This window comes from Pezoporus occidentalis, unplaced genomic scaffold (assembly GCF_034315485.1).
Source record: "Pezoporus occidentalis ecotype Australia unplaced genomic scaffold, CSIRO_AGI_Poc_V1 ctg853, whole genome shotgun sequence".
Classification (NCBI taxonomy): domain Eukaryota; kingdom Metazoa; phylum Chordata; class Aves; order Psittaciformes; family Psittacidae; genus Pezoporus; species Pezoporus occidentalis.
In genome coordinates this window covers 1-24483 of record NW_026916214.1, presented here as the reverse complement: position 1 = coordinate 24483, position 24483 = coordinate 1, and the positions used below count along the sequence as shown (strand labels likewise).

Below are 24483 nucleotides of genomic sequence, written 5' to 3'. Positions count from 1 at the left end.
CTTGTCCCACTGCCCTGCACCACTTCTCCTACCCCCCCCACCCCGTATTGTCCCCCGCACCCCAACCTCAGCACCCTTTATCACATCACCGCACCCCATCGAGTCCCCTGCACCCCAAACCCTGCACCCAACCCCTGCACCCTCTCTTGACCATGTACCCCCACCCCAGCACCCTTTAGTCCCCCCTGCACCTGAAACCCAGAACTCCTGTGCCTGCACCCATCCTGCCCCTCAGCTCCTGCACCCCATCTCAGCACCCCTTATCCCATCCCTGCACCCCAAACCCTGCACCCAAACTCCTATCCCTGCGCATCTTGTCCCCTGCTCCCCAGCTCCTGCACCCCTTCTCCTGACCCTGCACCCTGATCCCAGCACCATTATGTCCTCCCTGCACCCCAACCCAGACCTTGTCCCCGCACCCCAACCTCAGCACCCCTTATCCCATTCCCTACACCCCTTCTCCAATCCCTGCACCCAACTCCTGTCCCCATCCCTGGCACCCCTTATTCCACCCCTGCACCCCTTCTCCTGTCCCTTCACCCTCCTTTGTCTCCTGTACCCCATCTTCTATCTCTATCCCCATCCCTTGCACCCATCCTGACCCTGCACCCGGACCCCAGCACCCCTTATCCCCTCTGCACCCCATCCCCAGCACCCTAAACGGGGCACCCCTTATCCCACCCCTGCACCCATCCAGTCCCCTCCACCCCAAACCCTGCACCCAATCCCCTCTCCCCCGGGCTCCATCCCTGCATCCCTTCTCCTACCCCTGCACCCCCATTCCTGTCCCCATCCTGACCCTGCTCCCCCCCATCCCCTTGTCCCCTCTTCCCAGCCCCCCCCTTATCGTCGTCCCCCTTTATCCCCCTCCACCCCCCCCCTTATCCCCCCCATTCCCATCCCGCCCCCGCTGCCCTTTCCCGCACAGTGCCCGGTTGTTCCCGGTTGTTCCCGGTTGTTCCCGGGAGGAGGCGGCTTTGGGGGGGGGGGGGGGGTGCCCTGTCCCCATTCCAGAGGTGACAAAAGAGCCTTTTTCCTCCCTATAGCTCCTTGTGTGTGGGGGGGAGGTTTGCCCCAAATCCCATTCCCGACAAGCACTGGATCGTCCCTTGGGAATTGGGGGGTGAATGTGGGATCCAGCCCCCCCCAGACTAAACGGGGGGATCCCGATGGAGGGAGAGGGGAGGGGGCCACGCTTCCCGATGCGGGAGAAGCTGCAGATCCTGGAGGACCTCAACATGCTTTATATCCGGCAGATGGCCATGAGCCTCCAGGTAGGAATTCCGGGATCATCCCCCCCCCTTTATCCCTCATCCCACTTTCAGGACCCCACCAGGATCCCCCTGGACCCCCGGACCCCGGGAAACCCGGGATCCGGGGGTCCAGGGGGGTCCTGGGGGGTCCCATGGAATGGGTCTTCCCCCCGCTGTCTATGGGGAGCATCCCCCCATAGCACATCCCATGGGGTGGGGAGGGGTCTGATTCACACACACCCACCCCCCCCATAAACTCCTGTTGGTGGGGTATTGGTAGCAATTGGTGATGTTACTCTATGGGGGGTGCAGGGGGCATAAGGGGGGTGCAGGAAGAAAGTGGGGTGCGGGGAGCAAAAGGGGGTGCAGACAGGACAAGGGGAGTGTAGGGAGGACAAGGGGGTGGAGGGGGCACAAAGGGGGTGCTGGCAGCACAAGGGGGGCTCAGGCTGGTGCTGGTGGTGAGTTGTGGGGCTGGATAAAGGGAGGGGGGAATTGGGGGGTTTGGGGGCACGTGGTAAATATGTGGGGGTCCGTGTGAGGCACAGGGTGTATCTATGGGGCACGGGACACATCTGTGGTGTACACGGTGTATCCGTGGGGCATGTTGTTCCGCCGTGGGGCGCATGATGTGTCTGCGGGGCACATGGCTCCTCTGTGGAGTTCTTGTGGGGTGCGTGGCACATCCGTGGGGCGTCTGTGGGGTGTGCGGATCCCCCGTGGGGTGCGTGATGTGCCTGTAGGGCACGTGGGTATCTGTGAGGCACATGGTTTCCTCGTGGGGTACACGCCGTATCTGTGGGGCACGTGGTTCCTCTGTGGGGCACAGGAAGCCTCTGTGGGGCTCGCAGCACAGCCGTGGGGTGCATGGTTCCCCCGTGGGGTACGTGGTGTCTCTGGGGAGGTGACTCCCCTGCGGGGCATGTGGCACATCAGTGGAGCCATTGTGTCTCTGTGGGCTGCGTGGCCCATCCATGGGGCACCCGGTGTCCCCATCCCAGTGTTCCCCATCCATCCCAGTATCCCATCCCGGTGCCCATTCCACTGTCCTGTGCCAGTTCCGCTGCCATCCTTGTCCCCTGCCCTGTCCCATCTCGGTGCCCGCTCTCCCTGTCCCGATGTCCTGCAGGACGTGGATGCGCAGTGGTCCCTGTCCTATCCCCGTCTCTATCCCTCTCTGTCCCATCCCTGTCTCTATCCCTATCCCACAGGACGCGGAGGTGCGGCGGTACCCGTCTCTCTCCCGGTCTCTATCCTTGTTTCTCTCTCGGTCTCTATCCCTCTCCCATCCCTGTCTCTGTCCCTATCTCTATCCCGCTCCTGTACCTGTTTCTGTCCCTATCCCGGTCTCTACCCCGCAGCATGGGGAGTCGCGGCGGCGGCTGGAACCGGAGCTGCGGCTGCGGGACGGGGCGGTCCCTGCCTCTATCCCCGTCTCTATCCCATTCCCGGTCTCTCTCCCGGTCTCTGTCCGTCTCTCTGCCATTCCCGGCCTCTGTTGGTCTCTGTCCCGGTCTCTGTCCCGGTCTCTGCCGTTCCCGGTCTCTGTCCCTGTCTCCATCCCGCTCTATCCCGGTCTCTGCCGCTCCCGGTCTCTGCTGCTGTCTCTATCCCATTCCCGGTCTCTCCCCGTCCCAGTTCCGGTCTCTGCCGTTCCCGGTCTCTGTCCCTGTCTCCATCCCGGTCCCTCTCCCGGTCTCTGCTGCTCCCGGTCTCCGTCCTTATCTCCGTCCCGCTCTATCGCGGTCTCTCTCCCGGTGTCTGTCCATCTCTCTGCCATTCCCGGTCTCTGTCCCTGTCCCCGTCCCGCTCTCTCCCGGTCTCTCTCCCGGTCTCTGCCGCTCCCGGTCTCTGTCGCTGTCTCTATCCCATTCCCGGTCCCATTCCCGGTCTCTCCCGGTCCCAGTTACGGTCTCTGTCGCTGTCTCTATCCCATTCCCGGTCCCATTCCCGGTCTCTCCCGGTCCCAGTCACGGTCTCTGTCGCTGTCTCTATCCCGTTCCCGGTCCCATTCCCGGTCTCTCCCGGTCCCAGGTCCCGGTCTCTGTCGCTGTCTCTATCCCATTCCCGGTCCCAGTCCCGGTCTCTGTCCCTGTCTCTGCCCCAGTCCCGGTCTCTGTCCCTGTCTCCGCCCCACTCCCGGTCCCAATTGCGGTCTCTGTCGCTGTCTCTATCCCACTCCCGGTCTCTCCCGGTCCCAGTCCCTGTCTCTGTCCCTGTCCCATTCCGGGTCTCTCCCGGTCCCATTCCCGGTCTCTGTCCCTGTCTCCGCCCCACTCCCGGTCCCGATCCCGGTCTCTGTCGCTGTCTCTGTCCCACTCCCGGTCCCGATCCCGGTCTCTGTCCCTGTCTCCGCCCCACTCCCGGTCCCGATCCCGGTCTCTGTCGCTGTCTCTATCCCACTCCCGGTCTCTCCCGGTCCCAGTCCCTGTCTCTGTCCCTGTCCCATTCCGGGTCTCTCCCGGTCCCATTCCCGGTCTCTGTCCCTGTCTCCGCCCCACTCCCGGTCCCGATCCCGGTCTCTGTCGCTGTCTCTGTCCCACTCCCGGTCCCGATCCCGGTCTCTGTCCCTGTCTCCGCCCCACTCCCGGTCCCAATCCCGGTCTCTGTCCCTTTCTCTGTCCCACTCCCGGTCCCGATCCCGGTCTCTGTCGCTGTCTCTATCCCACTCCCGGTCCCATTCCCGGTCTCTGTCCCTGTCTCCGCCCCACTCCCGGTCCCGCTCCCGGTCTCTGTCGCTGTCTCTATCCCACTCCCGGTCCCATTCCCGGTCTCTCCTGGTCCCAATCCCTGTCTCTGTCCCTGTCCCATTCCGGGTCTCTCCCGGTCCCATTCCGGGTCTCTCCCGGTCCCATTCCCGGTCCCATTCCCGGTCTCTGATGCTGTCTCTGCCCCACTCCCGGTCCCATTCCGGGTCTCTCCCGGTCCCAATCCCGGTCTCTGCCGCTGTCTCCGCCCCGCTCTCTCCCTCTCTCCCTGGCTCTGTCCCGCAGGACGCGGAGTCGCGGCGGCGCCTGGAGCGGGAGCTGCGGCTTCGGGACGGGGCGCGGCGGCTCCTGGGCGCCTGCAGCCGGCCCGAGCAGGCGCTGGGAGCGGCCAAGAGCCTCCTGCTCAGCTCCAGCCGCGTCCTGGCGCTCAGCGCCGAGCTCCAGCGCAGGAAACAGGCGCAGCTGCGGCCCGCGTGAGGCCCGCGGGATGGGGACGGGACGGGAACGGGATGGGGGCAGCGGGAATGGGAATGGGGGCAGAGGGAGTGGGAACGGGATGGGGACAGCGGGAATGGGAAGGGATGGGATGGGGACAGCGGGAATGGGGGCAGAGGGAGTGGGAATGGGATGGGGACAGCGGGAATGGGAAGGGATGGGATGGGGACAGCGGGAATGGGGGCAGAGGGAGTGGGAACGGGATGGGGACAGCGGGAATGGGAAGGGATGGGATGGGGACAGCGGGAATGCGGGCAGACGCACTGGTAACGTAAAGGGGGCAGCGGGAATGGGGGCAGAGGGAGTGGGAATGGGATGGGGACAGCGGGAATGGGGGCAGAGGGAATGGGATGGGGACAGCGGGAACGGGGGCAGAGGGAATGGGGGCAGAGGGAATGGGATGGGATAGGGACAATGCGAATGGGGGCAGTGGGAGTGGGAACGGGATGGGATGGGGACAGCGGGAATGGGAATGGGATGGGATGGGGACAGTGGGAATGGGGGCAGTGGGAGTGGGATGGGGACAGTGGGAATGGGGGCAGAGGGATGGGGTAGAGATATGGCAGGGAATGGCTCCCAGGATGGGGGAGACGGGGATATGGGGACCAGGATGGGGGGACCAAGATATAGGGGGAAATGGGATAGGGAAACACACAGGGGGATGAAGGGGACAGGAATAATGGGGAAAATGGGATATAAGAGAGACTGAGATGTGGGGACTGGGATGGAGGGGTACACACTGGGATGGGGGGAACAGGAATAGCGGGGGCAATGGGATATGGAGGGGACCAGGATATGGGCAGGGGGAATGGGATATGGACACACACCCACCAGGATAGAGTGGACAGGAATATGGGGACCAGGATAGGGGGGGCACTGGGATGGGGACACTAGGAAGAGGACAAGGACAGGGGGAATAGGGAGGGACACTGGGAAGGGGGGACACTGGGATGGGGACACACCGGGATAGGAACACCCCATCCCAGCTCCTGCTCCCCCCACAGCCCCTCAGCCGCCGGCCCCTCGGATGAGCGCGTCCCGTGCCGTGGCACCGTCTGCCTCTCGGGTACGGGGGATCCCCCAGGCCCCCATCCCCAAACCGGAGCACTCGGCTCCTGCCCCCTCCTTCTGAGGGTCCCCATTCCTCCCCCTGCATCCTTTTGGGGTCCCCTGCCTGTCCCTTGAGGTCCCCTGCCCCTCTTATCCCACCTCGGGTGTCTCTTGCACCCCCCCCCCCCCCCGCCATGGGGGCTCTGGGGGTCAGAGCCCCCCTCAGCACCCCCATTCCCCCCCCCCCCCCCAGACCTGCGCATCCCGCTGATGTGGAAGGACACGGAATACTTCGGGAACAAGGGAGGTGAGTGGGGGGGGGCAGGGGAGCAGCGCGGCCCCCCCCCGGCCCCCGCTGAGCCCGGTGCCCCCCCAGAGCTGCACCGCTGCGCCGTGTTCTGCCTCCTGCAGCTGGGGGCCGAGATCCAGGACACCCCCCTGGTGCTGGTGGACCGGACCCTCACCGACATCTGCTTCGAGGGCGCCGTCCTCTTGTGAGTGGGGGGCACGGGGGGGGACCCCACACCCATTGACCCCCCCCCGATCCGCCCCAGGAGTCCCCAGTCCCCCCCGCCCCACCCTGAGGGTCCCCAACACACCCTGCATCCCCTTAGGGGGCCCCTGCCCTCCCCTTTTCTCTCCCCGGGGGGTTCTATGCCCCCCGTGCCCACCCATGTGGGGTCTGCTCCCCCCTTTATCTCCCCCAGGGGTGCCCTGTTCTCCCTCACCTCCCCTTGGGGGTCCCCTCCCCTCTCCTTTCCCCCCATGGGGGTCCCCAGTCCCCCCTGTCTGACCCTTTGGTGAGTCCCCTGCCCTCTCCTTATATCCCCCCCCAGGGGTCCTCTGCCCCCCCGTCTTCTCCTTAGGGGTCCCTTTCCTCCCCATGGGATCCACTGTCCCCTCCTGGGGGTCCCCTGCCCTTCCCTTTCCCAACATGGGGTTCCCCTGACCCTTCCCTTAATCCCCCCCATGGGGTCTGCTGCCTTTCCCCTGCCCAGTCCCCCCTGCCTACCCATGGGGCTTCCCTGCCCCCCCAGTGCCCCCCATGCTGTGGCTGGGGGGTGACCTTGGGTGTCCCTGCGTGGTTGGTGGGGCATGATGGGGGTCCCTGGGGATGTCCCTGGGGATGTCCTGGGGGTCTTGGGGTGTCCCTGGGGTCCTTGTGTGTCCCTGGGGGTCACTGGGGTCCCTGTGTGTCCATGGGGATGTCCATGGTGTGTCCATGGTGTGTCCATGGGTTCCTGTGTGTCCATGGGCTCCCCGTGCTCACCGGCTCCCTGTGTGTCCATGGTGTGTCCATGGTGTGTCCATGGGGATGTCCATGGGCTCCCTGTGTGTCCATGGTGTGTCCATGGTGTGTCCCTGTGTGTCCATGGTGTGTCCATGGTGTGTCCATGCTGTGTCCATGCTGTGTCCCTGGTGTGTCCATGCTGTGTCCCTGTGTGTCCATGGTGTGTCCATGGTGTGTCCATGGTGTGTTCATGGTGTGTCCATGGTGTGTTCATGGTGTGTCCATGGTGTGTCCATGGTGTGTCCATGCTGTGTCCATGGTGTGTCCATGGTGTGTTCATGGTGTGTCCCTGTGTGTCCATGGTGTGTTCATGGTGTGTCCATGGTGTGTCCATGGTGTGTCCATGCTGTGTCCATGGTGTGTCCATGGTGTGTTCATGGTGTGTCCCTGTGTGTCCATGGTGTGTTCATGGTGTGTCCATGGTGTGTCCATGCTGTGTCCATGCTGTGTCCATGCTGTGTCCATGCTGTGTCCATGCTGTGTCAATGGGGATGTCCATGGTGTGTTCATGGTGTGTCCATGGTGTGTCCCTGTGTGTCCATGGTGTGTCCATGGTGTGTCCATGGTGTGTCCATGCTGTGTCCATGGTGTGTCCCTGTGTGTCCATGCTGTGTCCATGCTGTGTCCATGCTGTGTCCATGCTGTGTCCATGTGTGTCCATGCTGTGTCCCTGTGTGTCCATGCTGTGTCCATGCTGTGTCCATGCTGTGTCCATGGGGATGTCCATGGTGTGTCCCTGTGTGTCCATGGTGTGTCCATGGTGTGTCCATGGTGTGTCCATGGTGTGTCCATGGGGTCCCTGTGTGTCCATGGTGTGTCCATGGTGTGTCCCTGTGTGTCCATGGGGATGTCCATGGTGTGTCCATGGTGTGTCCATGGTGTGTCCCTGTGTGTCCATGGTGTGTCCATGGTGTGTCCATGGTGTGTCCATGGTGTGTCCATGGTGTGTCCATGGTGTGTCCCTGTGTGTCCATGGTGTGTCCATGGTGTGTCCATGGTGTGTCCATGGTGTGTCCATGGTGTGTCCCTGTGTGTCCATGGTGTGTCCATGGTGTGTCCATGGTGTGTCCGTGGTGTGTCCCTGTGTGTCCATGGTGTGTCCATGGTGTGTCCATGCTGTGTCCATGGTGTGTCCATGGTGTGTCCATGGTGTGTCCATGGGCTCCCCGTGCTCACCGGCTCCCTGTGTGTCCATGGTGTGTCCCTGTGTGTCCATGGTGTGTCCATGGTGTGTCCATGGTGTGTCCATGGTGTGTCCATGGTGTGTCCATGCTGTGTCCCTGTGTGTCCATGGTGTGTCCATGGTGTGTCCATGGTGTGTCCATGGTGTGTTCATGGTGTGTCCCTGTGTGTCCATGGTGTGTCCATGGTGTGTCCATGGGCTCCCTGTGTGTCCATGGTGTGTCCATGGTGTGTCCATGGTGTGTCCCTGTGTGTCCATGGTGTGTCCATGGTGTGTCCCTGTGTGTCCATGGTGTGTCCATGGTGTGTCCATGCTGTGTCCATGGTGTGTTCATGGTGTGTCCCTGTGTGTCCATGCTGTGTCCCTGTGTGTCCATGGTGTGTCCATGGGCTCCCCGCGCTCACCGTCTCCCCGTGTCGCTGTTGCCGCAGCCCGGACGCGGGCCCTGACTTCGAGCTGCGCTTGGAGCTGTACGGGGCGGCGCTGGGGGGGTGCCCCCCCCGCAGCCTGGCCACGCGGCTCAGCACCTCCCTGGGCCGCTCGGCCGGGCGCCGCCTGCGCGGGCACTTGGAGGGGGGCGACGGCGACGGGGGCGCGGCCCCGCTGCTGCCCCACGGCGCCCCGTGAGTGCCTGAGCCCGGGAGACCCCCCCGGACCGCCCCTACCCCTGGGTGCCCCTGGGTGCCCCCTGTGGGCCCCCCCGGACCCCCCCCCATGACCCCTGTGCTCCCCCGCAGGGGTCCCCGGTTCCAGCTCCTGGCTCACGCGGTGCTGTCCCTGGCCGAGGTGCAGGATGGGTTCCGCACCCACGACCTCAGCATCGCCTCCAACGGTGAGCGCGCGGTGAGGGACAGAGCAGCACTGAGCAGCACTGCACAGCACTGCACTGCACAGCACTACACTGCATAGCACTGCACTGCACAGCACAGCACAGCATAGCACTGCACTGCAAAGCACTGCACTACATAGAACTGCACAGCATGGCACTGCACTACATAGCATAGCACTACATAGCACTGCACAGCACTGCACAGCCCTGCATAGCACTGCACTACATAACACTGCTTAGCACTGCAATGCACAGCAGAGCATTGCCCTGCACAGCATTGAACTGCACTGCACAGCACAAGCACTGCATAGCAGCACAGCACTGCATAGCACTGCACATTGCAGCAATGAACTGCATACACTGCACAGCATTGCACTGCACAGCACTGCACTGCGTTGAACTGCACTGCATAGCACAGCACTGCACAGCACAGCACTGCATAACACAGCACAGAACAGCCCAGCATGGCGCAGCACAGCACAGAGCAGCACTGCACAGCCTGGCAGGGCGCAGCACAGCACAGAGCAGCACTGCACAGCCCGGCAGGGCACAGCACAGCACAGCACAGCGCTGCACAGCACAGCACAGCACAGCACTGCACAGCACTGCACAGCCCGGCAGGGCACAGCACAGCATGGCAGGGCACAGCGCAGCACTGCACAGCACAGCACAGCACTGCACAGCCCGGCAGGGCACAGCACTGCACAGCACTGCACAGCACAGCACAGCACAGCACTGCACAGCACTGCACAGCACAGCACAGCACAGCACAGCACTGCACAGCCCGGCAGGGCACAGCACTGCACAGCACTGCACAGCACAGCACAGCACAGCACTGCACAGCACTGCACAGCCCGGCAGGGCACAGCACAGCATGGCAGGGCATGACAGGGCAGGGCACAGCGTGGTGCCACCGGTGGTCCGGGTGGGTGCGGGCAGGGTGTCGGTGGGTGCTGGTGGGTCCCGGCGGTTTCCCAGTGTCCGCGTCCCGCTGGGTGCCGATGTCCCCGTGTCCGGTTGTCCCGGAGGGCTTCCCCTTGGGTGCCGGTGGGTGCCGGTGCGCGGTGCCCGTTCCCCGCTAACGCGTGCCCCGCAGAGGACAGCCCGTGCCTGGTCCCGCTCTACGGCAGCGTCTGCTGCCGCCTCACGGCGCAGCCCCGGTGCATGGCCCGGCCCGGGAGCAGCGGCACCCTGCGGCTGGAGGTGAGCGGGGAGCGGCGGGGGGACAGGGACCGGGGTGGGGATGGGGTGCGGCGGGGGGGGGGGACGGGGATGAGATGGGGATGGGGTGGGAACACGGATGGGGATGGGGACGGGCGGGATGGGGACGGAGGGGGACAGGGGTGAGATGTGGATGGGATGGGGATGGGGACTGGGATGGGGACAGGGATGAGATGGGGATGGGGACAGGGACGGAGACAGGGATGAGATGGGGATGGGGTGGGAACACGGATGGGGATGGGGACGGGTGGGATGGGGACGGAGGGGGACAGGGGTGAGATGTGGATGGGATGGGGATGGGGACGGGTGGGATGGGGACAGGGATGAGATGTGGATGGGATGGGGATGGGGACGGGTGGGATGGGGACAGGGATGAGATGGGGATGGGATGGGAACACGGATGGGGATGGGTGGGATGGGGACACGGGGATACGGATGGGGATGGGATGGGAACACGGATGGGGATGGGTGGGATGGGGACACGGGGATACGGATGGGGATGGGAGTTGGGGGTGGGATGGGGTCAGGGACAAGAATGGGATGGGGACGGGGGGGACCTGCACAGGGGTGAGATTGAGGATGGGGACCGGAAGGGGATGGGTTTGGGATGGGGACACGGAGGAGGACGCTGGGTTGGTGCCGGTGGCTCCGGGCGGTGGGGACGGAGCCCGGGGGTCCCCGTGGGGAGCAGCAGCGCTGGGAGGACCCCGGTGCCCCCCGGTGCTGAGGGCGCGGGGGCCGCGGCGCAGCCGGGCGGGAGGCGCCTGTTCTGCGTCCTGCAGGGCACGGAGCTGCGCTGCCACCAGCACCCGGGGCAGCCCCAGCGCGGCGCCGAGCCCGAGCTCATCATCGCCGTCAACAAGGTGCGGGCCGGGGGGGGCTGGGGGGTTTTTGGGGTGCTTGGGGGTCATTGAGGGGGATGGAGGGTCCCTGGGGTTCCTTGGGATTGCTTTGGGCGTTCGGGGTTTATTGGGGGTCCTTTGGGGTCTCGGGGTCCTTGGGGGTCTCTGGGGGTCCCTGAGGTTCCTTGGCGTCCTTTGGGTTTCCTTGGGAGCTTTAGGAGATATGAAGGTTCCTTGGAGGACTCGGGGGTCCCCGGGGTTCCTTGAGTTTCCTTTGGGTGTTTGGGGTTTCTTAAGCGTCCTTTGGGGTCTTGGGCTTCCGTGGAGGTCTCTGGGGGTCCCTGGGTTCCCCTCCGGGGGTCCCTGGGCTCTTTTGGGGGTCCCTGGGTGCCCCTCCGGGGGTCCCTGGCGCCCCTTTGGTCCCGGTGTCCCTGTTCTGAGGCGGTGCCGCAGGAGACGCGGGTGCGGGCGCTGGAGCGGGGGGCTCAGGGGCTGCCCCTGGCCTTGGCCGTCACCAACCGGCTTGGGGGGGAGGACGTGACCCACACGCTGGTGGCCGAGAGCGCGGCCGAGGCGCAGCGCTGGATGGAGGCCTTCAGCCAGCACTTCTATGACATCAGTGAGCGCGGGGGCCCGGGCAGAGCGGGGCCCGTCCCAGCGGGACCCCACTGCTCCCCATTGGGAGCCCTGCGCCAGCAGAGCCCCATCCCGGCACGGCCCTGGCCATGCCTTGACCTCAACACACAGGATCCTCATCCCAGAGATATCCCCATCCCATTGAGGTCCCATCCCATTGTGACCCCATCCCATTGAGGTCCCATCCCGTTGAGACCCCATCCCATTGAGGTCCCATCCCGTTGAGACCCCATCCCATTGTGACCCCATCCCATTGAGGTCCCATCCCGTTGAGACCCCATCCCATTGAGGTCCCATCCCATTGAGGTCCCATCCCATTGTGACCCCATCCCATTGAGACCCCATCCCATTGAGACCCCCATACCAGAGATATCCCCATCCCATTGAGACCCCATCCCATTGAGGTCCCATCCCATTGAGACCCCCATCCCATTGAGACCCCATCCCATTGAGACCCCTTCCCATTGAGACCCCATCCCATTGAGACCCCCATACCAGAGATATCCCCATCCCATTGAGGTCCCATCCCATTGAGGTCCCATCCCATTGAGGTCCCATCCCATTGAGACCCCTTCCCATTGAGACCCCATCCCATTGAGGTCCCATCCCATTGAGACCCCATCCCATTGAGGTCCCATCCCATTGAGGTCCCATCCCATTGAGACCCCATCCCATTGAGACCCCATCCCATTGAGACCCCCATACGAGAGATATCCCCATCCCATTGAGACCCCATCCCATTGAGGTCCCATCCCATTGTGACCCCATCCCATTGAGATCCCATCCCATTGAGACCCCCATCCCATTGAGGTCCCATCCCATTGAGGTCCCATCCCATTGAGACCCCATCCCATTGAGACCCCATCCCATTAAGACCCCATCCCATTGAGACCCCATCCCATTGAGACCCCATCCCATTGAGACCCCCGTCCCAACGTGATCCCACCCCAGTGACACCCCATGGTGTGACCTGGCCCATGCCCCATGGGGCTCTGTTGCGCAGGCTGCTGGCAGCAGTGCTGTGAGGAGCTGATGCGCATCGAGATGCCTCAGCCACGCCGGGCACCTGTGGTGCTGCCGCGCCAGGGCTCCCTCTACCATGAGCTGGGTGAGTGCAGGGCAGTGCCCCGTAAACTGCCCCAGAGCCTGCCCCATAACCTGCCCCATAACTTGCCCCATGCCCTGCCCCATGCCCTGCTCCATAACCTGCCCCATAACTTGCCCCATAACCTGCCCCGTGCCCTGCCCCACAGCTTGTGCATCCCTCTGCCCACCTCCTGCATCCCCCCGTGCCCCACATCATCTCCCCATGCCCTCAGCTCTTGGTGCCCCCCTCCACTGTTGCTGGATAAGGCCGGGGGGGGGGGATCCGGGCACTGCCCTCCCATTACAGCTGACGGGCAGGGGCTGTGGGGTGACACCACAGCACCCCAGGGGGGTCCGGCCGTGGGGTACAGCCCGGCCCCACACACCAGGGGCCACGTCCCATCCTGGCTGTCCCAGCCACGGGAGTGTGGCTCCAGGGCACGGCCCGGCTATGGGGCAGGTCCCAGCCACCCAACCCCAGGGCACGGCCCGGCTATGGGGCACGTCCCGTGCCCCCACCTATGGGGCCGCCCCACGACCCCCCGGTGCTGCGCTGTGACCGGTGCCTTCCCGCAGCCCTGGACCCATCGGAGGACGCGGTGGCGGCGATGCTGGAGCCCGGGACCCCCCCTTGGCTCTCGCTCTTCGAGTGCCCCCCCCCGAGCTCCCCCCAGCCCCAGCGCGGGGGCAGCCCCGGCCCCCCCCCCCGGCCCCGGCCCCGCAGCCTCTCGCTGGACGCGCGGCTCAGCCCCCCCCAGAGCCGGGTGTGAGCCCCCCGGCACCCCCAGAGCCGGGCGGGAGCCCCACAGCGGGGGGGGGAGGGGGAGAAACTGGAATCGGAGCCCCCCAGGCGGGGGGGGAGGGGCTCTAAAGTTGGGGGGCCCCAAACTGCGGGGGGAGGGGGGGGCGGGGTCCCCCGGGGTGGGTGCTGTGGGTGCTCCCCCCCATTGCAGGGTGGGTGCTGGGTTCCCCCCATGGTGGGTGCTGCCCCCCCGGTGTACACGGTACAGCTCTGCCCCCCCCCAACCCTTGGGGCTCCCCCCCCCGGACCCCAATTCTGACTCCTCCTCGCGAAGCATTAAACTGTATTTAACAGCGGTGGGGCTGGCCTGGGGGCTCGGGCCCCATTGGCAGCAATGGGGGGGGGGGGGGGCGCCGGCTCCATCCTGAAGCTGCTTGAAGGGGTGCGGGGGGGGGCTCGGTGTGCATGGAAGGTGCTGGGGGGGGCCCCCTTAATGGGGGTGCTGGGCCCCCCCTTACACAGCGTGCGGGGAGAGCTCCTCTTCCGTGGGGGGGGCGCTGGAGCCCCCCAAGAGCTGCGGGTGGGTCAGGAGCAGGGCAAAGCCTGGGGGGGCAGAGAGGTTGATGGGGGGCAGAGGGGGGGGGTGGGAAACGGGGGGGTACAGGAGGTTTGGGGGTACCTGGCTTGTCCTTGGGCCGGATGCTGCTGTCGCTGGGCTCATCCCCCTGCAAGATGGGGGGGCCCTGAGGGGTCCCCAGGACCCCCCCCAGCCCTCTCTTGCACCCCAAAACCACCCCCATGTCGTGCCCGCCCAGACCCCGGTCCCGAATCCCCCCCGAAAACCACCCTTCAGCCCCATCACACCCACCCAGCCCCACATCAACCCTGCCCCACATCTCCCCTTCCCCACATCGCCCCTGCCCCACATCAACCCCTGCCCCACATCGCCCCTGCCCCACATCGTCCCTGCCCCACATCACCCCCCGTACCCTCCCGTGACCCCCCATGGCCGTACCTCCGGCGGGGGAGGGTCCCGCTCCCAGGGGGCTGCCCAGAGCTCCCCCCCGATGCCGTTTTGCCCCGAGTCTCGCCGGGGCGGCTCCGGCCCCACAGGCCCTATGGGGAGGGACAGGCTGGGCCCTGCAGCGCCGCACGGCCCGGGCAGGGCTCGGGGGTCCGGGACCCCCCTCAGCCCCACACTTGGGGGTCCCTGGCACCCACCTGGCTGCGGTCCCGGCGGCAGGTGCGGGGGGCTGGGGCCGCACCGGGGGAGGGCGGGCACTGGGTACCCCCCCCTGGGGCTCAGACCTCCCTCTTCCAGCCGCTCCGGAGACCCCCACGCTGGGGGGCTGGGGAGGGGGCAGGGATCCGGGGGGGGGCTCTCAGCCGGTGGGGGGCTGGGAAGCGGCGGGGACCCTGCGGCTGCCCCTATGGGGCTGGGAGGATTCCCCATGGTGGGACTTGGAGGGTTCCCCCCCTCTATGGGGCTGGTGAGGGTCCCCAGTGCGGCACTTGGGGGAGTCCCAGAGGCGGCACTTGGGGGGGTCCCTGTTCCTATAGGGCTGATTGGGGTCCCCAGTGTGGTACTTGGGGGGGTCCTTGTCCCTATAGGGCTGGGGGGGGTCCCAGTGGTGGCAGTTGGTGGGGTCCCTGTCCCCACTGTAGGGGTTCCAGAGGTGGCAGCTGGGGGGGTCCCTGTCCCCATGGGGCTGGTGGCATGGGGGGACCCTGCCCTGGCTGGGCTGGGGGGGGGGCCCAAGGAGGCACTTGGGGGGGTCCCTGTCCCTATAGGGCTTACGGGGGTCCCCGGGGTGACACTTTGGGGGATCCCTGTCCCCATGGGACTTGGGGGGGTCCCCGGGGTGGCACCTGGGGGGGTCCCTGTCCCCATGGTGGGGGTCCCAAGGGTGGCACTTGGGGGGCTCCCCGCGGGGTTTCTGGGGGTCCCTGGGGGGCTCCCGGTGCCCGCGGGGGCGGGGGGGGCTTGGGGCCTCCCTCCGGGCTCCCGGGGCTGGGGCGCTGCGGGCTCCGGGCGGCGGAAGATGAAGGCGGTTTCGGTCAGGCTGCGCTGGTACCGCAGGAACGGGCGGCGGGCGCCTGGAGCGGGGCAGAGCAACGGCACCGGTACCGGTACAGACCCCCCCCGGTACCGGTACAGATCCCCCTGGTACCGGTACAGACCCCCCAGTACTGGTACAGATCCCCCGGTACCGGTACAGACCCCTTCCGGTACCGGTACAGATCCCCCCCGGCACTGGTACAGACCCCCGGGTACCGGTACAGATCTCCCCCGGTACCGGTACAGACCCCCCGGTACTGGTACAGATCCCCCCCGGTACCGGTACAGACCCCCCCCGGTACTGGTACAGATCTCCCCCGGTACCGGTACAGACCCCCCGGTACTGGTACAGATCCCCCCCGGTACCGGTACAGACCCCCCCCGGTACTGGTACAGATCCCCCCCGGTACCGGTACAGACCCCTCCCGGTACCGGTACAGATCCCCCGGTACCGGTACAGACCCCCCGGTACCGGTACAGATCCCCCCCGGTACCGGTACGGATCCCCCGGTACCGGTACAGACCCCCCGGTACCGGTACAGATCCCCCCCGGTACCGGTACAGATCCCCCGGTACCGGTACAGACCCCCCGGTACCGGTACAGATCCCCCCCGGTACCGGTACGGATCCCCCGGTACCGGTACAGACCCCCCGGTACCGGTACAGATCCCCCCCGGTACCGGTACAGATCCCCCGGTACTGATACAGATCCCCCGGTACCGGTACAGACACACACACACACACCCCCCCCCGGCGTTAGAGCACCGGCACCGGGTACAGAGCCCCAGACACCAGCACCAGGTACGGACCCCACAAACACCGGCACCGGGCACAGCCCCTGCAGGCACCGGCACCGGGCACCGCGCACTCACCGGGCCGGGGGGGGCCGGCGGGGTCCGGGGCCCCCGCTGTGGATCCCGAGCGCTCCCGTTGCCGGAAGAAATCCCTCGGGTTCTGCGGGCGCTGCGACACCAGGACCGCGGCTTCCTGCGGGCACCGCGGCTGGGACCGGCGGGGGGCATGGGGGGGGATAGGGCGGGTCTATGGGGGGGGACCATGAGTGGGGTGTATAGGGGTGGCCATGGGGGCGTCCATGGGGGTTCCATGGGGGGGTCCATGGGGGGGTCCATGGGGAGGAACATGGGGGGATCAATGGGGGGGTCCATGGGGGGGTCCATGGGGGGATCAATGGGGGGGTCAATGGGGGGATCCATGGGGGTCAATGGGGGGGGTGTCAATGGGGAGGAACATGGGGGGATCAATGGGGGGGTCCATGGGGGGGTCCATGGGGGTTCCATGGGGGGATCAATGGGGGGGTCCATGGGGAGGTCCATGGGGGGTCCATGGGGGTGTCAATGGGGAGGAACATGGGGGGATCAATGGGGGCGTCCATGGGGGGTCCATGGGGGAGGCCATGGGGGGGTCCATAGGGGGTCCATGGGGGGGGCCATATGGGGGTCCGTGGAGGGGATCCATGGAGGGGGACCATGGGGGGGTTCCATGGGGCAGGACTCACGGCTGCCTTCCCAATGGACTCGCTGCTCCGGCCGCGGTCCCGCATGGCCTCCTCGTGCTCCCGCTGCTGCTGCTCCTGTGGGACGGAGCAGGGATGGGACTCATGGACCCCCATGGACACCGCTATGGCCCCCCCAAGCAGGGCACCCCACTCACCCATCGCTCCTTCTCCTTCCTCCGCTCTTCTGCCTCCAGCAGAGCCTGCGCCTTCCTGCCGGGACAGGGGGGACAGGACGGATATGGGGACATGGGGGTTAAGGGGGACGTGGAGGGGGCATGGGGATAGGGGGGGATGTGGGATACAGGAATATGGGGGACACGGTGATATTGTGAGGCACTGGGGCCGTAAGGGCATGGAGATATGGTGGGCACATGGACATGGGGGGACATGGGAAGGCACGGGGAGCATGGGGCATGGGGGGATATGGGGAGTTTGGGGACATGGGGACATGAGGGACATGGGGGATGTGGGTACATGGGGACATGAGGACACGGGGGGCATGAGGGGCTGTGGGGGATATGGGTACATGGGGACATGAGGACACGGGGGCCATGAGGGGCTATGGGGGATGTGGGTACATGGGGACATGAGGGGCTGTGGGGGATATGGGTACATGGGGACATGAGGACACGGGGGGCATGAGGGGCTGTGGGGGATGTGGGTACATGGGGACATGAGGGACATGGGGGATGTGGGTACATGGGGACATGAGGACACGGGGGGCATGAGGGGCTGTGGGGGATGTGGGTACATGGGGACATGAGGGGCTGTGGGGGCTGTGGGTACATGGGGGGCTCGGGGACATGAGCACATCACAGACCCACACGGGAGGGGGCACGCGGGGCCGGGGCAGTTCTGGGGCGCTGGGAGCTGCGGGTGCCGCCATGGGACCCCCCCCCGCCCCTCACCGCTGCTCCTGGATCTCCCGTTCCTTGTCCTGGCAGCGCCGCTCCCGCTCCGCCGCTTCCCGGCGCTCCTGGAGCCGCCGGAGCCGCTCCCAGCGCTGCTGCTCCTCCAGCGCCCGGCGCCGCTCCTCGTCCCGGCGCTGCTGCTCCTCCCGCTGCGCCGGGACCCCCGCGTCAGAGCCGGGACCCCCGGTCCGGGGATGCCGGGGGGTGCTGGGATCCCCCCTCCCGTGCCCCCCCCTCACCTCCGCCTGTGCCCAGAAGGAATCCCGCTGCGTCCGGCGCAGCTCCAGCGCGGGGTTGGTTTTGCGGTAGTTGGTGCCCTGCGGGGACCGGGACGGGGCTCAGGGACCCCCCAGGCCCACAAACCCAGGGGCACCCCAATGGCACCCCATGGGCACAGCACCCTCAGGACCCGCACACAGGACCCCCCCCCCGAAGGACCCCAACCCGGGGACACCCCCAAGGGACCCCTCACCCAGGCACCCCCCCATGAGCCCCACCAGGGCCTCAACCGCCAGGACCCCCAACCCAGGGCCCTTCCATTGTGGACCCCCCCCGGAATTGCTCCCAAATGGCACCCTATGGGCACAGCCCCCCTCCCTCCCCATCCTCCCCAGGGTCCCCCCTCACCACCAGCTCCTGGGTGTCGGGGGGGGGCACCCTCCTGGTGACGGGGGCCCCGGGGGGCTCCACTTGTGCCAGCGCCCGGCTCAGCCCCTCCCGCGTCACCTCCTCGGGGCGGCGGGCGCTCAGCACCGCGCTGGCCTCCTGGCACCGGGACGGGACCGAGTCACCCCCGTGAGCACCCGCGGCCCCCCCCGCCCCCCTTCCCCCCCCCCCCCCCCCCGGGTTCTGGCGCCATTCCCTGGAGTGCTCCAGATGTGGGGCCGGATCCAGATGTGGGGCCGGATCCAGATGCGGGGCCGGATGCAGACCCAGCACCCAGGAGGGGCTCGGGGGCTGGGACATGGGGGCAGGATCCATCCATGGGGGAGGTCAGGACCCATGGGAGGGGGATGTCAGGATCCATGGGGGGATGCCAGGATCCACAGGGGGGCTCAGGACCTGTGGTGGGGGGCAGGATCCATATGGGGCTGTCAGAATCCATGGCAGGGTCAGGATCCACGGGGAGAGGAGGGGCAGGATCTGGGACGGGGGGTGGTGTTCGGGACCCATGGGGGGGATCAGGATCCATGGGGGGGGATCAGGACCATGTGGTGGGGGTCAGGACACATGAGAGGGGGCTGTCAGGATCCATGGAGGGGGGGATCAGGATCATGTGGTGGGGGTCAGGACACATGAGAGGGGGCTCTCAGGATCAATGGGGGGGATCAGGATCCATGGGGGGGGATCAGGATCATGTGGTGGGGGTCAGGACACATGAGAGGGGGCTGTCAGGATCCATGGGGGGGTCAGGATCATACGGGAGGGCTCAGGGCCTATGGGGGGTGTCAGGATCAGCCGTGGGGGCCGGGCCCCCCCCCCGCTCACCCGGAAGAAGCCCCTGAGGACCGGCAGATGCCCGGCACACGCTTCCCGTTGGGCTTCCGGCACCTTCTCCCCGACCTGGCACCGGGGACGGGGCGCTGAGGGTGGCGCCGGGGCCACGTCCCCGTCCCCGGTGCCCGGTAGCGGAGGTGGGGGGCGCTCAGAGCCCCCCCCAGGCCCGCACTCACCCAGCTGATGAGCACGACGCGGGGGGCGCCGGTACCGGGCTCCGGGACGCGGCACAGCCCGTACATGATGCTGCCGGCCGAGAACCTCCCGGCCAGTTCATCCGGACCCCCGGCTGCGGCGGGAGGGGGTCAGGGACGGGGGGGGGGGGGCACGGAGGGGGCCCCCCCGCACCTCCCTGCACCCCGGGGCTCCCCGTTACCTCCGGAGTCCAGCAGCTTCAGGTCATGGTGCTTCTCGTAGCCAAAGACGGCCCTGGGGGGTTGGAGAGGGTCGGGGGGGGCACCCTGGGGACGGGTCCAGGCCAGTCCCGTGTCGCCCCCTTGTTCCCCCCCGCCGTGTCCTCCAGGGCCCCCCCCCCCCCGTGCCTCTGCCAGGCTGAATTCATGGAAGTGCCGCCGGCAGCATCCGCCCCGGGACAATGGGGCCGCGGGAAGCAGCGGCTCGACCCCCACGGAGCCCCCGGGCCGTGCTGGGGGCATCGTCCTGCCCCTGCTTCGTCTCCTCATGGCCCCCTTACACGGGCATGGGGTGGCCCGCGGTGGGACACGGCACCGGCAGCGTGTGTGCGGCACGGCAAGGCATGGAACGGCACGGGGCATGGTGGGACATGGAATGACAGGGGGCATGGCAGGGCATGGGACATGGCAGGGCATGGACATGGAATGACAGGGGACACGGCAGGGCATGGACATGGGACACAGCAGGGCACAGACATGGAATGACATGGGACACGGCAGGGCATGGACATGGAATGACATGGGACACGGCAGGGCATGGGACATGGCAGGGCATGGTCATGGAATGACATGGGACACGGCAGGGCATGGGACATGGCAGGGCATGGACATGGAATGACAGGGGACACGGCAGGGCATGGACATGGGACACAGCAGGGTGGGGACATGGAATGACATGGGACACGGCAGGGCACGGACATGGAATGACAGGGGACACGGCAGGGCATGAACATGGAATGACATGGGACACGGCAGGGCATGAACATGGAATGACATGGGACACGGCAGGGCAGGGACATGGAATGGCAGGGGACACAGCAGGGCATGGGACACAGCAGGGCATGGGACACGGCAGGGCATGGCGTGGCAGAGTGGAACATGGCACGGCGTGGCACGGCATGAAAGGGCAGGGCAGGACATAGAATGACGGTGCAGGGCAGGACACGGCAGGGCAGGACACGGCACGGCACATGAGGATGTGCCCCGGCACGGCAGAGCAGGGCACACAACGGCACGGGGCAAGGCACGGCAGGGCTGAACACGGCAGGGCAGGGCGGGCAGGACCGGGCCGAACACGCCGGGACACGTCAGGCCATGGCGGGCCCCGCCGGCCGCACGCGTCCCCTCGGCGGGAGCTCCGGCGCTGCCGGTTCACCCGGTCCCGGCGCCCGCCGCGCGGTGCTGTCGGGGGGGACACCGGGTGCGGGGGGGGGACGGGACGGACGGACCAGCCCTGGCCCCCCCCCCGTGCCGGGCCGTGCCCCGGGCGGCGGCGGCGGCGGGACCGGGCGGAACAGGGCGGGACCGGGCGCGGGTTCCCAGCGTGGCGTGAACTGGGGAAGCTCAGCCCCGGCCCCGTGGCCCCGCCGGGACCCTGGTGCGAGCCGGACCCCGGCCCGGTGCCGGCGCTCGTTGTGCCTCGGGACGTCCCCATCCGCCGCCCGTCCCGGTGACTGCTCCCGGTGCCTGCTCCTGGTGCCCACGCCGGGTGCCGGTGCCCGCTCCCGCTGCCGTTGTCCGATCCCAGTGCCCGCCCCCGGTGCCCGCTCCCATTCCCGGTTTCCGGTGCCCGTTCCGCTCTCCCGGTGCCCATTCCCAATGCTCCGTGTCCGCCTCCGCTGCCCCGCGCCCATTCCCGGTGCCCGCTCCCGGCCCGGTGCCGGCGCTCACCAGTCGGTGCCGGCGCGGGGGTTCCCCACGTCCTCCCGTGCCGCCAGCAGCGCCAGCCGGTGCCGCTCCAGCCCCGGGGCCGCCATCCCGCGTCCCGCCGCTCCCGGAGCCGCCGCTCCCGCCCGAACCCGCCCCCGCCGCCCGCGGGAGGGACCGGGCGGGGCGCGGGGGCGGCACCGGGAGCGGCGGGCGCGGGGCGGGGGCCGGCACCAGCGTGAGGGTCCCGCGCTGGGACGAGGGCGCTGTGCAGGGTCCCAGACCCGGCCGTGGGTGCTGGACACGGGGTCCTGCGCTGGGATGAGAGCCCAGGATCCCACGCTGGGATGCGGGTGTTGAGCCAGGATCCAGCGCTGGGATGTGCGCGCGGTGCAGGGACCCGTGCTGGGACGAGGGTGCTGGACACAGGGTCCCACCCCGGGATGTGGGTGCTGTGCTGGCCCCAGAGCAGCACGTGGGGCTGCAGGCAGGGAGCGAGCCCAGCCTGGGGTGGCCACATGGGTAGGCCCGGGGTGTGGGATGCTCAGACTGACTGCAGGGAGGTCACATCCCATCCCCATCCTACCCTATTCTATCCCATCTCCATCCCATCCTAACCTATCCCATCCCCATCCCTTCCTAACCTATCCCATCCCCATCCCATTTCCATCCTATCCTATCCTATCCCATCCCATCTCCATTGCATCCCATTCTATCCCCACCCTATCCCCATTCACATTCATATCTCTGTCCCATCCCATTCCCATCCTATCCCCATCCCCATTCCATTCCCATCCCATCCCGGTCAGGCTCCAGCTCCCGCAGGACCGTGCTCGGCCATTCCCTTATTTGGTCACAACGGCGCCAAACCCCAATTCCTGAGGGATGGAAAACATCCGCTACTGGAATGGGGCCACAGAGAGGGGGACGGGACGGGGACACCCCAGTACAGCCACAGCTCCCATGGCCCCCCGCAGAGGGACACATCTGCTGCAGCCGCCAGCCCATTGTGGCCACCAGCCCATTGTGGCCACTGTGATCCCCCTGCCCAGGGCCTGTGCCCACGCTGCCACCTCCCTGGGCTCTTGGTTTCACTGGTGTCGCTAGCGATGCTGGTACTACCGGTCTCACTGGTCTCACTGGTGTTACTGGTGCACATGCTGGGACACGGGTCAGTGCTGGAGGCTGGTGCTGTTACTGGTGTGACTGGTACACCCCGGAGTGCTCTGATGTGACTGTTTCCACATGTGCGTACTGGTACTGGTGATTCATACCAGTCTGGTCTGCAGGGGGTGAACAGCTACTGGTCTGACTGACGTCACTGGTCTTGAGACACTGGTCTCACTGGTCTCACTGGTTTTGCTTGTCTCACTGGTGCTGCTAGTGTCACTGGTGTCACTGGTGCCACTGGTGTTACTGGTGCCCCTGGTGTGTCCCTGCTATCACTGCTATCACTGGTGTCACTGGTGTCGCTGCTGTTCCTGCTGTCACTGGTATCACTGGTGTCACTGGTGTCGTTGGTGTCACTGGTGTCGCTGCTGTCACTGGTGTCGCTGGTCTCACTGGTTTTGCTGGTCTCACTGCTGCTGCTAGCGCTGCTGGTGTCCTTGGTGTCACTGGTGTCACTGATGCCAATGCTGTCACTGCTGTCCCTGGTGTCGCTGGTGTTACTGGTGTTGCTGGTGTCCCTGCTGTCCCTGGTGCCACTGGTGTCGCTGCTGTTACTGGTGTCGCTGGTCTCGCTGGTCTCACTGGTTTTGCTGGTCTCACTGCTGCTGCTAGTGCTGCTGGTGTCCTTGGTGTCACTGGTGTCACTGCTGTCCCTGATGCCACTGGTGTCACTGGTGTCGTTGGTGTTGCTGCTGTCACAGGTGTCACTGCTGTCACTGGTCTCACTGGTTTTGCTGGTCTCACTGCTGCTGCTAGTGCTGCTGGTGTCCTTAGTGTCCCTGCTGTCCCTGCTGTCGCTGGTGCCACTGGTGCCACTGGTGTCGCTGCTGTCGCTGCTGTTGCTGGTGTCACTGGTGTCACTGGTGTCACTGGTGTCACTGGTCTCGGTGCTGTCACTGGTGTCACTGGTGTCACTGTTGTCACTGTTGTCACTGTTGTCACTGTTGTCACTGGTGTCCCTGGTGCCACTGGTGTCACTGTTGTCACTGGTGCCACTGGTGCCACTGGTGTCACTGGTGTCCCTGCTGTCACTGTTGTCACTGTTGTCCCTGGTGCCACTGGTGTCACTGGTGTCACTGGTGTCACTGGTGTCACTGCTGTCACTGGTGTCACTGCTGTCACTGGTGCCACTGGTGTCACTGGTGTCACTGGTGTCACTGGTGTCACTGGTGTCACTGGTGTCCCTGGTGTCACTGGTGTCACTGGTGTCACTGGTGCCACTGGTGCCACTGGTGTCACTGTTGTCACTGGTGTCCCTGGTGTCACTGGTGTCACTGGTGTCACTGGTGTCACTGGTGTCACTGGTGTCACTGGTGTCCCTGCTGTCACTGGTGCCACTGGTGTCACTGTTGTCCCTGGTGTCCCTGGTGTCACTGGTGTCACTGGTGCCACTGGTGCCACTGTTGTCACTGCTGTCACTGTTGTCACTGTTGTCACTGGTGTCACTGTTGTCACTGGTGTCACTGGTGTCACTGCTGTCACTGTTGTCACTGGTGTCACTGTTGTCACTGGTGTCACTGCTGTCACTGCTGTCACTGTTGTCACTGTTGTCACTGGTGTCACTGGTGTCACTGGTGTCACTGTTGTCACTGGTGTCACTGCTGTCACTGTTGTCACTGGTGTCACTGTTGTCACTGGTGTCACTGGTGTCACTGTTGTCACTGGTGTCACTGGTGCCACTGGTGTCACTGTTGTCACTGGTGTCACTGTTGTCACTGGTGTCACTGGTGTCACTGGTGTCACTGCTGTCACTGTTGTCACTGTTGTCACTGTTGTCACTGGTGTCAGTGGTGTCACTGCTGTCACTGGTGTCACTGCTGTCACTGTTGTCACTGTTGTCACTGGTGTCACTGGTGTCACTGCTGTCACTGTTGTCACTGTTGTCACTGGTGTCACTGTTGTCACTGGTGTCACTGGTGCCACTGGTGTCACTG

General features: G+C 66.2%; 3 protein-coding genes across 3 annotated transcripts; 1 reads left to right on the top strand and 2 right to left on the bottom strand.

Moving 5' to 3' along the window:
- Window positions 1–892: 892 nt before the first annotated feature.
- Window positions 893–13452, top strand: LOC134156367 (rhotekin-like). The gene is made up of 12 exons (XM_062604336.1): window positions 893–1274; window positions 4247–4434; window positions 5461–5522; window positions 5760–5813; window positions 5883–6000; window positions 8412–8603; window positions 8718–8812; window positions 9906–10012; window positions 10780–10893; window positions 11326–11491; window positions 12512–12616; window positions 13171–13452. The coding sequence occupies exons 1-12, from the start codon at window positions 1128–1130 to the stop codon at window positions 13362–13364; spliced, it is 1542 nt and encodes a 513-aa protein (XP_062460320.1). The 5' UTR covers window positions 893–1127; the 3' UTR covers window positions 13365–13452.
- Window positions 13453–13717: 265 nt separating this feature from the next.
- On the bottom strand, window positions 13718–21547 carry LOC134156368 (drebrin-like). Its single transcript, XM_062604337.1, has 14 exons — window positions 21404–21547; window positions 19696–19748; window positions 19496–19608; window positions 19311–19385; window positions 18450–18587; window positions 18062–18139; window positions 17820–17971; window positions 17067–17121; window positions 16912–16986; window positions 16268–16382; window positions 14558–15433; window positions 14352–14452; window positions 14016–14061; window positions 13718–13939 (listed from the first exon to the last, which is right to left on the bottom strand). The coding sequence occupies exons 1-14, from the start codon at window positions 21487–21489 to the stop codon at window positions 13851–13853; spliced, it is 2052 nt and encodes a 683-aa protein (XP_062460321.1). The 5' UTR covers window positions 21490–21547; the 3' UTR covers window positions 13718–13850.
- A 1026-nt stretch (window positions 21548–22573) lies between these two features.
- Window positions 22574–24473, bottom strand: LOC134156369 (dentin sialophosphoprotein-like; the record flags this gene model as incomplete). Its single annotated transcript, XM_062604338.1, has 2 exons — window positions 22574–22662; window positions 22907–24473. Coding segments are annotated over 2 exons (1656 nt in total), but the record flags the coding sequence as incomplete, so codon positions are not given.
- Window positions 24474–24483: the final 10 nt, after the last annotated feature.